The 13,336-nt window shown below is 28.4% G+C and overlaps 5 protein-coding genes across 6 annotated transcripts; 2 read left to right on the top strand and 3 right to left on the bottom strand.

The window, feature by feature from the left end:
- Positions 1–3,495: 3,495 nt before the first annotated feature.
- OCT59_005157 (uncharacterized protein) lies at positions 3,496–3,957 on the bottom strand (the record flags this gene model as incomplete). The annotated part of the gene is made up of 1 exon (XM_025332505.2): positions 3,496–3,957. The coding sequence occupies one exon, from the start codon at positions 3,955–3,957 to the stop codon at positions 3,496–3,498; it is 462 nt and encodes a 153-aa protein (XP_025171078.2).
- Positions 3,958–7,991: 4,034 nt separating this feature from the next.
- Positions 7,992–9,271, top strand: OCT59_005156 (uncharacterized protein). Its single transcript, XM_025320558.2, has 6 exons — positions 7,992–8,085; positions 8,253–8,376; positions 8,485–8,630; positions 8,705–8,738; positions 8,804–8,903; positions 8,990–9,271. Exons 1-6 carry the CDS (start codon positions 8,058–8,060, stop codon positions 9,053–9,055), a joined length of 498 nt encoding a protein of 165 aa, XP_025171079.1. The 5' UTR covers positions 7,992–8,057; the 3' UTR covers positions 9,056–9,271.
- Positions 9,272–9,516: 245 nt separating this feature from the next.
- OCT59_005155 (uncharacterized protein) lies at positions 9,517–10,761 on the bottom strand. Its single transcript, XM_025320559.2, has 5 exons — positions 10,678–10,761; positions 10,565–10,587; positions 10,365–10,485; positions 10,114–10,299; positions 9,517–9,914 (listed from the first exon to the last, which is right to left on the bottom strand). Exons 2-5 carry the CDS (start codon positions 10,582–10,584, stop codon positions 9,813–9,815), a joined length of 429 nt encoding a protein of 142 aa, XP_025171080.1. The 5' UTR covers positions 10,585–10,587; positions 10,678–10,761; the 3' UTR covers positions 9,517–9,812.
- An 87-nt stretch (positions 10,762–10,848) lies between these two features.
- Positions 10,849–11,946, top strand: OCT59_005154 (mitochondrial 54S ribosomal protein bL12m). Its single transcript, XM_025309501.2, has 6 exons — positions 10,849–10,899; positions 10,997–11,055; positions 11,138–11,330; positions 11,407–11,502; positions 11,587–11,706; positions 11,771–11,946. The coding sequence occupies exons 1-6, from the start codon at positions 10,897–10,899 to the stop codon at positions 11,885–11,887; spliced, it is 588 nt and encodes a 195-aa protein (XP_025171081.2). The 5' UTR covers positions 10,849–10,896; the 3' UTR covers positions 11,888–11,946.
- Positions 11,683–13,313, bottom strand: OCT59_005153 (uncharacterized protein). Of its 2 annotated transcripts, XM_066138196.1 has the most exons (7): positions 13,166–13,313; positions 13,036–13,086; positions 12,832–12,970; positions 12,573–12,756; positions 12,381–12,462; positions 12,177–12,251; positions 11,683–12,093 (listed from the first exon to the last, which is right to left on the bottom strand). In XM_066138196.1, exons 1-7 carry the CDS (start codon positions 13,217–13,219, stop codon positions 11,998–12,000), a joined length of 681 nt encoding a protein of 226 aa, XP_065997365.1. In that variant the 5' UTR covers positions 13,220–13,313; the 3' UTR covers positions 11,683–11,997. The 2 variants fall into 2 exon arrangements, with proteins under 2 accessions (XP_065997365.1, XP_065997366.1); XM_066138197.1 differs by lacking the exon at positions 13,166–13,313 and having other exon boundaries at positions 12,333–12,462; positions 13,036–13,117.
- Positions 13,314–13,336: the final 23 nt, after the last annotated feature.

Below are 13,336 nucleotides of genomic sequence, written 5' to 3'. Positions count from 1 at the left end.
AAAAAAAGATTATCAGATCAGAAATTAGTATGATTGGTAAGTCATATGATGTACCAAAACTGATCAGAATAAAATCTGCAAATCGCAGATTATAGTGAATGCTAAAACTATATGTATATCATATGATATACTATGCTAAAACGTCAAAACAGTTTTGCAGATTTTAGCAGTTTTGGCATTTCAGCATTTTAAGGCGATTTTGCGAAACTAGTTTTAGCAGTTTCACATATACTATCTTACCGAAACCTCCTAGTTTTGGCAAGCAACCTTAGTAATAATAATAGAAGAGTTTTTATTTTACAAATAAAATATGAATTAATTAAAAATAAATTATTAAATTTTATTATTAACATAAAAATTTTATTTTACTTTAAATTATATTTTATTTTCAGAAATTGATTAATAGTAAATGGGTTTAAAATTTGAATGCATCTGCGTTTGAACGCATCCCCTTTTTTGAAAATTTTTAAATAGTAAATTTGTCGATCATTTATGATCACGTTATGATTAGCAAATTTACTATTTAATAATTTCCAAAAAAGGAGGGTGCATTGCAATGCACCTGCGTAAAATTATTATTTCCTTAATAAATTACAAATTAAAATATATAAATTATTTATTTTGTATTATCTTGCCATTATTAAGAAAATATTTAATAGTTGTGATGTAAAATATGGAAACATAGTAAAAATGTTTTATTAATATATTTGGATATGAACATGGAAATGAATATGAAAATGTAGTAGAAAATATGGGAATTAATTTATATTTTGAAGTATAATATTATAAAATGTAGAAATTTTATTTAATTCTATGAAAAATATATTATCCTTTAAACTGTTTTGCAGCCAAATTTGCCTGCAATTTTATTTTTTAATTAAAGACACTTTTAAATATCTAAAATATTTTATTATATAAACCAATATTTTTGTAATAAATTCTATAGTATTTTTTAAGTAAAAATTGAAAAAAAAGTTCAATTTGATTAATGATTTTTTAAAAGTAAATAGCTAAATTTTTTAAATTGAAATATCTTTTTATCCATTAACCCTAGAAATATAAAATTACCACCATTTAATATGTATTAATAAGAAGAATCTGATAAAATAAAATTGTTCTTCTACAAATATTATGTGATAGAATAACTTATAAAATCTAAAAATTTATAAATTAATATAACATTTTATTTATTAATTTTAGAATTATAATTTTATTACTATTAGATGCGCTTTAATAAAAGGAATTTAATTAATATAATTTTGTCTGATCACTAGATCTTAAGATATTTTAAAAATTCAAAAATTCTTAAAATTAATTTTAGTCCTTACAGTTTAAAGGATAAAATTGTACTTTCACTTTAATGATTTTATTAATAATTAATATTAATTTGTGATCTACAAGTCAATTGCAGAAAATGGAAATGTCAAATAGAAATAAAAAATTATATAAAAAAATTATTGTAAAAAATAAACTATTTGGAACTTTAGGATAAAGAAAAAATGTATTTGTAACAGCCTGTTACATATCTTATTTGTAACATCCTTTTTTTATTTTTTTTTAATAATAAATTTAATATGTGTTTTACAAATAAAATTTTTATATGCAAAATTTAATTTGGAAAACTTTTACTTAATGTATTTAAGACAGTTTCATAGACAAAATTTTAAGTTATAAGCAGTTTCTTGAAATTTTTTAAAAAATTCTTTTGTCTTAGTTACACGACTGATCTTTTGTTTTTGTTTACATTACGCCTGATCTTAAATTTTAATTGGATAAAATTGGGGGTTGTTACAAATAAGACGCGTAACAGGCTGTTACAATTAGATTTATCCTAGGATAAATAGGTTTGTATAAAAGAATATTATTTAAGAAATGAAAATTGAGTATCAGAAAAAATTACTAATGATCAATATAAAATTTGTACTGAAATCATATATGAATTTTTTGCAGTTAACTTATACATATAGATCATAAATTAATACTTTTAATTTGCAATCCATTTAAAAAGTAGAGAATTTTTAAATTAATAAAATATGAGGAAAATACAAAATCATAAAACAGATCTTTACATGAATTTTCTTTATCAAAAGTTGGTTTAACACCAATTTCTACTTTAGTATAGAGTAAATTTTACTTTTTTGAATTAGAAGTTATATTGTATAGTTATACGGGAATCTAGGATTATAGTAAAAAAATTTTACCACATATAAAACATTTTTTATTTCTTCAGAAAAGGGGTCAAACTTTAAAAGTAAATATAGCCAACCAATGCATTTATATATATTTAACCTTATATTTGAAAATATATTTAAGAAATACATACTTGAAAAAATAACAAAATTGCCCCGATTTGTAATAGTTAAGGATCACGAATTAATAAAATATGTAAAATTCAATTTTCATTATTATCTGTTGTTTAGAAATAGAATTTTGACTTTATATAAAGCTTTACACTGGTTAAAATTGACATTAGTCTGCAAAAAAGAAAAAATAACATATGAAATACATATCGAAATATTGCAAACTTGTAATAATTTTAAAATAAATAAAACATTAAAGTCAATTTTATCAATAACAAAATAAATTTTTATTTTCTCTAAAAAATAATGTATAAGATTATTTATAAGAAAAAGCTTGTAAAAAATTTTATACACTACTTTGTCGCTGAACCTTTAATAAATGCACAGGCTAAAACACCATATCCCTTTGACTAATAAGAACAGTCCCAATCACAAATGACTCAGATCTGGTGCTGTTTTATGAATTCCTGTACTAAATTCGGTTCCAGCCGAAATTGGACAACTAATTCCTGGACTAGCACAAAAATCTTCAGCGAAGGTTCGAAAAAGAGACCATGCTCTTTAAAAAATGCGGCATTAAATAGGGTACCTGTAGGGATTTCTGAATTTAGTTTTCCGGAAACATTAAAAGTAAAGGATGATCCATGAACGATAGGATTAGGAGAAACTGTTAAATTGAACGTATTTGCATTTGCAGGACATGGTGTTGGAATTTTTGGAATCAAATAGCGCAATGAGTGACACGAAAATCACCACACGTTTATCCGAAGTTTTTAGAGGCGCGGAAATTAACACGTGAAAGTTCGATGTAATACTGACTTATTTTTTACATTATCTGTTATATATTCTTTACGGAGGAAACGTAATAGACAAGATTCATTAGATTGAAAAGAAATTTATTATATAATTTATAATGTAGGTTATTAATTGTAAATTCAAATAACTAAAATTAAGAAAACTTGTATAGTCTGATCTTCTATAAAAAACAATGTATAAGATTATTAAACTAATGGATAAGATTATTAAAAATAATTAAAATAATGTATAAGATTATCTACTACGTAAAAATGTAAACTTTGAATCTATATATATATTTTTTATACTAAGATTGCGTTTCAATTTTATAATCTAAATATTTTTATAAGCATTAAACTAGTTCGATATAAAAAAAAAGGCTTATAAAAAATTTTATACACTACTGTGCCGCTGAACCTTCAATAAATGTACAGGCTATAGTAGTACCACCTTGAGCAACAATAACAGCCCCAACCACAAATGACGCAGGTAAACCTGCTGGTGCTACTTTTTCAATTGTTGTACTAAAATCGGTTCCAGCCGGAATTGGACATGTAATTCCTGGACTACTACAAATATCATCACTGAAGGTACCTAATATTTCAAAAGTATCAGTTTTAAGAAATGCGGCATTAAATAGGACATTTTGAGGGACTTCTGAATTTAGTTTTCCGGAAACATTCAAAGTAAAGGGTGATCCAGAAACGATAGGACTAGGAGAAACTGTTAAAGTTAAATGTTCTGCATTTACAGGACATAATGGTGGATTTATACCATTTAAACCATCAAGTTCAAATGGAAGTGCATAGACCGTTGAAAGAATAGCCAATAAAACGAATGCAAAAATAAAATTTCGATTCATGATTTCTTTGTGAATGTAATTATCGATTTGTATTAAAGATGAGTAAGCTTTTTTGTTTATTTATCTGTTTTTCTCTTTTTCTTAGAGATGAGTAAGCTGAGGTCATTGCTATTTATAAAGAAAAAAAACGAGAATACCTCAAGATGATCTATTATATTTTGATATTTTGCTAATTTTAGGAAAATCCATTTATGTATAAAATGCGTGCAAATCCGACATTTTTTAAATTAATAAAAAAACGATTTATTGTAAAATCGATTAATTATTAAAATAGGAAAATCCTCTTCATAAACATTTTTTATTACATTCGTTTTCTTTTTTTCAACTTCGATAAATTCCGTGATATAAGGTTATTAATTCCGGAAATATGAGCCTTTTACGGAAAAAAGATGGAATATAAAAAACGGGATCGACTTTTTTTTGAAGGGCGATCTCTACAAAATTAGCGATATGTCCATTCCGATTTAGATTGGATTTTTTTATTTTACATAATGTAGTTTGAAACCTGTTTTGGAAATAAAATGTCGTAGAATGAATTATATTATCATCTCTGATTATTATAAACCCAAAACTCATCACATATCATATTCGAAGAACGTTTGATCTGATGGGATATAATTTTTTAAATAAATAATTGTTGTAAGTAATATCCTTTGCGTCGTCTATATTAATCTCTCAATAGGATTTTCATAATTATTTAAATTGCAATTTTCGCATAATATTTTTACTCCGTTATTTTGTTAATTAAATTTCCGAAAACTGTCGGATTTCTTACCATTTAGGAGTTATTTATCTTAAAAAAAGGTTTTTCTTGCAATTATGGGCTAAAAATTAAGTTTTTGATCATATATTTCCGTTATCTGGTTTAAAAGCATTATATTATGTTATTTTAAATTATAAATTATTGTAATATTATTTTTTTTTTAATGAAACTTTTCTTTTCCAATTGCTTGTACTTCTCATTGTAACCCTGTTAATTATTTTAAAAAATTTAAGGAAATTTTTTTTTGGTTTCGTTCTATTCTTTGGTGTATATTTTTCACATCAAATTATATAAGCATCTTCACGTGCCGAATTCGTACTGCTATCGTACTTGGTGTTGGTACGAAATCTCGAAAATCATTTGAATGACTGACACAAAACAAGACCGACAACAAAATCTCGACAATCCACGAGTCAAAATTCTAGTAAGTCAAAATCCCGACAAATCATTATACTGGATTGTCGAGACTTTGTTATCGATCTTGTGTTAGTCGTGCAAGTGACTGTCAAGATTTTTGATCGGATACCATCGTACTGGCATACTGGCAATAAAAAAATCGAAACACATTTATTATAACGCATTAAACAACTGACCGTAGGTCTCAAGAAGTAAAACATGTTCTCTATCTTCGAATGTAAATGAGAAAGGTGGGACTAATCTCCCGAATTTATACTGTAGATTCGAAATTACTTAATATCAGGAAAGTTCTCTTGCAAAAAATAATCTTTTTCTTCATGATTTGTGTAACAAGTAATATAGATGTATGGTTGCATGCACTCTATATTTGATTGGCCAAATGTCACGTGATTGATGAAATTCGTTATATCATAGCTAACACGCGTTTGGAGTCGCGTTTGGTGCGGGATTTGCGAGTGATTTGCGGGATTGCTTGCTCGGAAATTAATCATTAGTGGCCTAGACATCTCCAGCTCATCAGGAATCAGGATCAGGATGAACTCATTCTTCAAAAGTACTTTTGATTCAACTTTGGAACGTATCAACAAAATATTTTTATATTCAATATGTCCAATGAAAAATAAATTTCACGAATATTTCAACCGAAATCATCAAAGTTGGAGCATTCTCGAGTGCGATTTAGAGTTGTTTTACTAAAAGACGGACTGTTATGTAAAATCAATCGCTGACTTTGATCATGTTAGTAGTTAGAGGTTAGATCCGGTGTTCGATATTCGGATTTAAATCCGAATATCGAAAGAAACTGGATATAATAAATCCGGATGAAACGAAGGAAACCGGATTTATCATATCTGGATAACCGAAGGAAAACCGAATAAAACCGAAGGATTCGAAGGAACCGGATATATTTATAAGTTAAAATAAAACCGGATTTAATCCGGTTCAAACTTCTAGGTAGTAGACAAGAATGCGCACGGATGCTTCTTGATAGGTATGATAAGGCAAGTAAAAATTCTTTTTTATTGGAAGATAGTTTGGAGAGAAGTGACGTGTCTGTGGTCGCCCGACATTCAAGGCTGTTCGCTTTGCCACAAAACTGGGAATAGCGTGTCGGGAGGCCCGCTCGGTCGTCTGACATTCAAGGCTGTTCGCTGAGCCTGCACTGGACCCACTGGGCAGAGGAGGCCTGCTTGGTCGCTATGATGTTCGGTTGGAAATCAATGATGAATTGGGATGTTAGTCAAAGAATACTATTACTAATTCCTTCCATACGCAAAAAAGCAAGAGAGTGGAATGATAAGCGATCACATGGTCAGATTTGCATTCACCAGTCAATTAGCGGGAATGGAAATATATGTGTTAATAGTAATAACAATAGCAACAATAGCGGAACCTTCACTAGATTATTATCAAAACGAGACCAAAAAGTACCTCTTTCAAAAATTGTAAATATTTAGAACGCATTCTATCAAGAGATTGAAATGTAGTTTCTTAATATTGATTGTGTGCATAGTTTTCTACTTTTCCAAGATAATGGCTCGTTGAACCTTAATACAGGAGAGGCGTTTCAATAGTCACATTGTGGCTCTAATTTTTGACGATTGTCTCGAATCGGTTGATGAATGGATTCTCCGGCTTTAGGTCATTGAGAAATGTGGTTTATATTAATGTTCCTAACTGATTATTTTCTTCATTGACATAAGAGGTGAAGTGCAAAGTTGTGTCCAAAAATGTCTTGATCGAAGAACACGAAATGAAAAAAATATGATGGAATTTTTTCCTTCAGTCGACAGTTTGAATTCATTTACATAGAAACGTGAACCACGTCCATACTCTCAAAAACGGAGGATGGATTTGTCAAAATTACATCAGGCCATCATTCTCATGTTTAAACTATAAATGGTGTCCGCTCTACCAGAAAAACTTTTAGAAAAGATATCATCGATGCCTGTTCTCTGTGTTCAGTTTAATGGGGAGTTAAAATTTTTATGTATTTGTAACTATTTTGCTAAAACTTTGATCTGTTATATCATAGGAGCAAGTACTGAGATATATCTGGATAATTGGTCAACAAATATGCGGCCAATAGTTTTTTCAATCATGGAACTCGATATACCGAAAGAAGTAACAGCTTTGTCCAAACTGGCTAAAGTAGCGGCAAAGATGTTATCATTGCGGGTAATTTTTTTCCTATTATATCTGTTAAATATTGGTGTACTCTTTCTTCTATTGATCTTTATTCTTTGTAGTCATTTAAATAAAAAATATCAAGTGTTACTAAAGAAAGCGGCTGATTATTATTTAGATGAAGATAATGTCCGGGATAGTTATTTTTTTTAACATTCAATTTGATTTTCGTCTTACAAAGTGCTATGATCATGATTTTTGCTTCATATGTGCTAAACCATTCGCTGATTTATTATATATTTTACAGTATATTGTATGATAAAATCCGTGATTGGGCCGAATTCTACTGACTATATTCTTTTGTATTCAAACATATATTTTGTTTGCGTCCACATCGGGCTTGTTTTATATTGGAATAAAATAGCGCATGGTAAAGTGATCAGCATTCCGAAACGGAACGACCACATGATTTTTCAACCCTTTTTTCAGATGTGCTTTCTCAGTATATTCCATGGTAAGATAAGTAATAAGTTATTATATTTTCCGAACACGAACGAAGTAGACAGGTGGTCTAACTCAGGACGAACTCGATTATGTAATTGCCGAAAGTTTAATTAAAGCAGAAGGGTTTAATATACTACGCCACATGATTAATACATTCTTCTGCGCATCCATGTCGATCATTTTTTATCACAAATACATTGATCGGACCAATCAATTTTTTCTTGCATACCATACAAGAAGTTTCAGGCAAACACATCTTTCTCTTTGATTTCTTTTTTTTATATATTTTATGGCAGACTCAGAAGGTGCAACAAATAGTGAGTTTTTCTTTTCTTACATATTAATATAATATAATTTTTTTTTCTTTTTTTTTTTATAAACGTAAGTTACTGTTGCTACAACAAGACTCAAATTATTTTGACAAGTTACCAATCAATCTTGACAAGGATAGTGATATATTAATGTGCTTGTTATTATTTATTAGACGAACTTCTTTTGGTTGCTGCCAAACAAGATTCTGAAGATATTTTAGAAGATATTTTTTCTCAACCGGGAACTTATGATATAAATCATAGTGATGCTATCGGAAATACTGCACTTCATTACGCGTATTATGTCTTTCTTATATTATAACTATTTTATTATTTATTTTTGTTTTTTTTTGGTAAAAAGAAATAACGCGTTTTATTTTAATTAATTATGGAATATGTAAACAGAGCTCATTTTGGTTCTTTAACTGCTGCTGAATTACTTTTACAACAGCCGAATATTAAGGTTAATTTGCAAAATAAGTTGGAACTTGATACACCACTTCATAAGGCTGTACAATATAAAGATGATCCTTCTGTAGCCTTAGAAATAGGTAATTTTTGAAAAAGTACTTTAAAATTTTTATCAACTTAAATAAAATAAATAAAATATGATTTCATCTTATAGCAAAACTATTGATTAAGCATGGGGCCGACCCAACGTAAGTTTAAAAATTCATTTTATTATTTTTAATATATCAATTTAATCTTTTTTTATTTATTAAAGTAAACAAAATAAAAATAAACAAAAACCCCAACAATTAGTTGATTCAGGAAATCAAGAATTAAAAAATTTACTTCAAAAAGCTGCATTAGCTTTACAAGTGGTTTGTATATCCAAACCAATTTTTTTTTTTAATTTGAATAACAGTACTTAATCTTATAATAAATTATAATATTTTTTTTCTTTTAGGATGCAAGTGATATTGCTCAGGAAGACTCTGATGATGGTTCACCAAGTGATGTTAGTGATGATTAATGTTAAAAATTTTTATTTAGTTATAATATCTTCTCTTTATATCAACATTATATCTTAGTTTGTAGAACTTTGCGGGCATAATTGCCTGCTAAAATCATCATCTATTTTTAAATAGCTATAGGTTCAAACTATATATATTAATAATAAATTTTTAACTTAATAATTATAAATAAAGTTTGCCATAGGCCAAAGTAATACCATTATTCACAAACTTACATATTTCTTTTTGAATGAGTTTAACCAGTAATCCAAAATTGATGCTTCTTAGATTTGTCTCGTCAAAAGAAGATCAAACTTAACATTTTAGAATAATAATCTTCTCATTGAAATGGAGTAAATGGGAGTAAAACCATGTCAATAGGACTGATTTATGGGATTTTGAAAATTTTACTTAAATTCTAGAGTAAAAATTTATAAAATGTATTTCAAAGTTTTACACCACTTATGAAGTATTATGCTAATTTATGCCTAAATAATTTCCTGATGTATTTATTTGAGTGTCAGTTATTTTCATTTCTTAATTTAGATTACTTAAATTTAATAATGAAATGAGTTTTTCTTCTTAAATAAATGGTTTAAAATAATTAATTTTCTCAGCTTAGGAGAAGTTAAAAAGAGTGCAATTATTCTTTTATTCTTTTTTTGTATAAAAAGAAATTGCTGATTTATTCAGTAAGTAACATTAAGAACATTATACTATAATCTTTTGATCTTATCGACCAACAAAATTTTTTTCCTAATGCATCATGATTAATATTTAATTTTTTGGTTTCTTGGTATGACGGCGACCAGTTTTTTTTGCATGGACCTTAGGGGGTTTTTGAGATTGATAAATGGCAGAGATACGAGCTAATGCAGCCTAATATATATATGAAATGTGAATAAATTAATAAATCTGTCAAAGTTTGAAATATATAAGGTTCAAAAAGACTATTATTTATCCTTGGTTCATTATAGCAATTGAATTTACACCCTTCTTTCAAAGAAATGAATAATAAAATTTAAGCGGGTTCTAGCAATATTGCAATATTATATATAGAATATAAACAAAATCTTACCTTTCGTAAATCAGGACGATAATGAGATTTAGTAAGCAGACTAGTAAAACTTTTGGCTGATCTTCGAACGCCCTTAGTAAGTGTAACTTTATTGATAGCTTTTGCTGGTTTATAAGAAGCTATATTGGTTTTTTTTGCAACAACGGTCACACCCCTATTACTTGGTCCAGGTGTTATTCCAATTGCCTAAGAAAATAAATTTTAATCTTTTTATAAAATTATAAGAAATAATGAAGTTAAAAGAAAACAACCTTCTTATTTGCAAGACCCGAATATTTGAATGAATTCAAATTTGTCAAATTATTCGGTTCAGAACTAAGTTCTAATCCATTACGTTTTACCAGGAACGAACTGTTGTTCCTGACAAGAAGCCTAAATATTTAATCAAACGAATCATTTAATTAATTATATTTTTAAGATTTGTATAGTTAATCAAATTCTCTTAATTTACCAAGTTAAATCAGCCGACATTTTCTAAAAGGATAAATTGAAATTTTTTTTTTTTTGTTAACAGGTAGAATTTGTTTGAATTAAATAATATTATCTGCACAAACTGATACTTACTTATATTCTAGAGATTATTATGGATGGTTTAATTTTAATCGAATAAACAAAGGGTTAATTTAAAAAAATTAGATTTTTAGGATCACGTTGATTGGTTAATGAACCACAATAATTTATCAATCACATGTTTACTTTTTCAAGATAATCTGCACTTTTTTAGTTGTCCAATGAATTTTCTATTTCGTTTAAGTTCCTCGCATTTTTTTTTGAAAACTTCCAATGGTAATTTAAAACCGATTCTGTTTAAAGAAATGATTAAAAACTTATCAAATTGAATTACAAACAACGTATTCTTTGAATTTGAATACCCGAAATTTAGTCACGTTGTATTAATTATACCCTTGTTGCGTTATCTTTATCAAATAGAGTTATACTTCGGTGAGTTAATATGATGAAATTATTATATTTTTAAATACAATTGTAAATGTAATTCTTGACCTTTTTTATTCTTATCTAGAAGAACATCGCCCGTGTTATTTATTCAATCTTTGAAATATCAGCGTGTTGCTCAATATGCGACAGAAGCTGACTCAAAAGAAAGAATGCCTGCACCTGGAAAAGATGCTGCAGTTAATCCGCGTATTGCCAGTCTTGTGGATCAAATCGCATCGTTAACTTTAATTGAAACTTCAGAGCTAGTACAATTATTAAAGGTAACAATTTAATTTGAAGTTCATGACTCGATCAAAATCTTAATAAGTTTGATATTTTCAACATTATTGGAATAAGACCCGTTTGAATATTCATGATGTTGTACTGCCAGCTGTTAACGTGGCTGCGTCAGCTAATCCAGCTACTGCACCTGCAGCTTCCGATCATATTGAAGTAAGTTTATTTAACGATTGCTTCAGATTCAGAGAAAATTGTGAATTGGTTAGCTGTTACTTAAATTTTACAAAATTCTTTTAGGAAGAAAAAGCTCCGGAGAAAACTGAGTTTACTGTCAAACTAGAAAAATATGATGCAGCAGCCAAAACAAAAATAATTCGTGAAATTAAAAATCTTATGCCTGGAACAAATCTCGTGGAGGTAATGCATTAATGGTTTATTTATGCTTTTTAAATAATATTTAACTATTATATCTATTATATAGGCTAAAAAATTTGTCGAAAGTGTTCCAAAGGTTATAAAGGAAAAAGTAAATAAAGAAGAAGCAGAAAAGATTAAAAAGACTCTGGAAGGTCTTGGCGGCACTGTCATATTTGAATAATAAGAGCATTATATTTTCGCAATAAAAACGACTGATTGAAAGCTTAACGTTTTTGCCAATTAAATAAATTGAATTAAATTTAATTTTCTATCTAAATATGAATTTATCTATTAATCATCTACGCCTTTGAAGAAACTAGGCACCCAATATTCCGGCGGATGTACTTGTTCGTCAATCCAGCAAAGGCCATCAACAAGCAATGTGTCCTGTTAAATGAATCAAAGAGAATGAGATACAATGATTAACTAAATCTGAAGAAAAAGAAATACTAAATTAATTCCTGGCTTACAATTGCATCATTGATACGTTCATTTCCCCAACCAAATTCAGCACTTAACAACTCTTTTGTAACATAACCTCGTTCCTAGAAAGTCAAAACAAGAGAAAGTTAACAACATGTAAAAAAATAGAGATTTCAGCAGTCTATAAATACTTGAGCCAAGACCAATATGTCCGTTTGATCTTTATTCAGTTCACGGGGTACAGATCTAACCATTTTACGATCACCAATTGGTAATATTTCAAATCCATTACCCAATGGCTTGAGTGTTTTTATAGAACGTATGATGTCATCGCTAATTAAAAAATGTTTTGGATTCATCAAATTTTAAAATTGTTTCGAAAAGATGGAAGTAAATTCTTTAAAGCAACTTTCCATATAGTTAATAATCTTTTAAGGACTTACTCACTAATTTCTTGTGCAGAACTACCTCCACTTCGCATTTTAGTCAACTGACGCTTTAATTCTCCCAATTCAACTAATCCACCATTTCTACCTCTCGTAGATAAACATACACCAATGATTTGTATACCAAGTTCATAGTAAAAATCTCCAACCCCCAAGAGTTCAGACCAGAAGCCCTTATTTGCTGTAATCAATTTTCTCTATTATTAATATTTCCAAAAAAAACAAAAATAAAATATAAATTAAGAATATAGGTTACATGCGAGCGGATCTACGCCAATTGTACTGCACATCGTCTGAAAATGTTGTCTGAACACGGGATCCTTACGAATGCTCTTACGGTATTTACGAGAGAATTCCACTAAATTTGATTTAAAGACTTGCAACTGAGATTTCATCTATAATATAAAAACTATTAATAATAAAATTATTTATATTTTGAACTCAATATAGAAAAGAGTACCTGTTCCATTTGTCGATCCGCAAAATTGTTTCCGATCTCACGATATTGATCCTGTTATTAGAAGATGTATGTGAACAAGAAACCGAAATAAACCTAAAATAAATGAAACTAGTGTTTATAACTACTTTACATTGGCACGTTGTTGCCTTCTTATTTGAGATACGCCAGCGCCACGCTTTCGCATTTTGACAGAATTAAAAATTAAGATATGATAAAAAACTGGAATTTCGAAAACTAAAGATATACAGTATTTATAAACGGCAAGTGTTACGCTGCACTGATACTACATTTTTTCTTATTT

This window comes from Rhizophagus irregularis, chromosome 13, assembly GCF_026210795.1.
Source record: "Rhizophagus irregularis chromosome 13, complete sequence".
Taxonomy (NCBI): Eukaryota; Fungi; Glomeromycota; class Glomeromycetes; order Glomerales; family Glomeraceae; genus Rhizophagus; species Rhizophagus irregularis.
Note: the sequence above shows the minus strand (reverse complement) of the source record. Positions and strands in the feature narration are given on the sequence as shown.

Coding starts and splice junctions, on each gene's coding strand:
- OCT59_005156 (XM_025320558.2), top strand. CDS start 8,058: ATGGCAGACTCAGAAGGTGCAACAAATA. Junction 8,631..8,704: donor TTCTGTAGCCTTAGAAATAG/GTAATTTTTGAA, acceptor TTCATCTTATAG/CAAAACTATTGATTAAGCAT. Junction 8,739..8,803: donor AAGCATGGGGCCGACCCAAC/GTAAGTTTAAAA, acceptor TATTTATTAAAG/TAAACAAAATAAAAATAAAC.
- OCT59_005155 (XM_025320559.2), bottom strand. CDS start 10,584: ATGTCGGCTGATTTAACTTG. Junction 10,486..10,564: donor ATGTCGGCTGATTTAACTTG/GTAAATTAAGAG, acceptor TTAAATATTTAG/GCTTCTTGTCAGGAACAACA. Junction 10,300..10,364: donor CGGGTCTTGCAAATAAGAAG/GTTGTTTTCTTT, acceptor TTATTTTCTTAG/GCAATTGGAATAACACCTGG.
- OCT59_005154 (XM_025309501.2), top strand. Junction 11,056..11,137: donor TCAAATAGAGTTATACTTCG/GTGAGTTAATAT, acceptor CTTATCTAGAAG/AACATCGCCCGTGTTATTTA. Junction 11,503..11,586: donor CAGCTTCCGATCATATTGAA/GTAAGTTTATTT, acceptor AAATTCTTTTAG/GAAGAAAAAGCTCCGGAGAA.
- OCT59_005153 (XM_066138196.1), bottom strand. CDS start 13,219: ATGCGAAAGCGTGGCGCTGGCGTATCTCAAATAAGAAGGCAACAACGT. Junction 13,087..13,165: donor GAAGGCAACAACGTGCCAAT/GTAAAGTAGTTA, acceptor TTCTAATAACAG/GATCAATATCGTGAGATCGG. Junction 12,094..12,176: donor AACGTATCAATGATGCAATT/GTAAGCCAGGAA, acceptor TTCATTTAACAG/GACACATTGCTTGTTGATGG.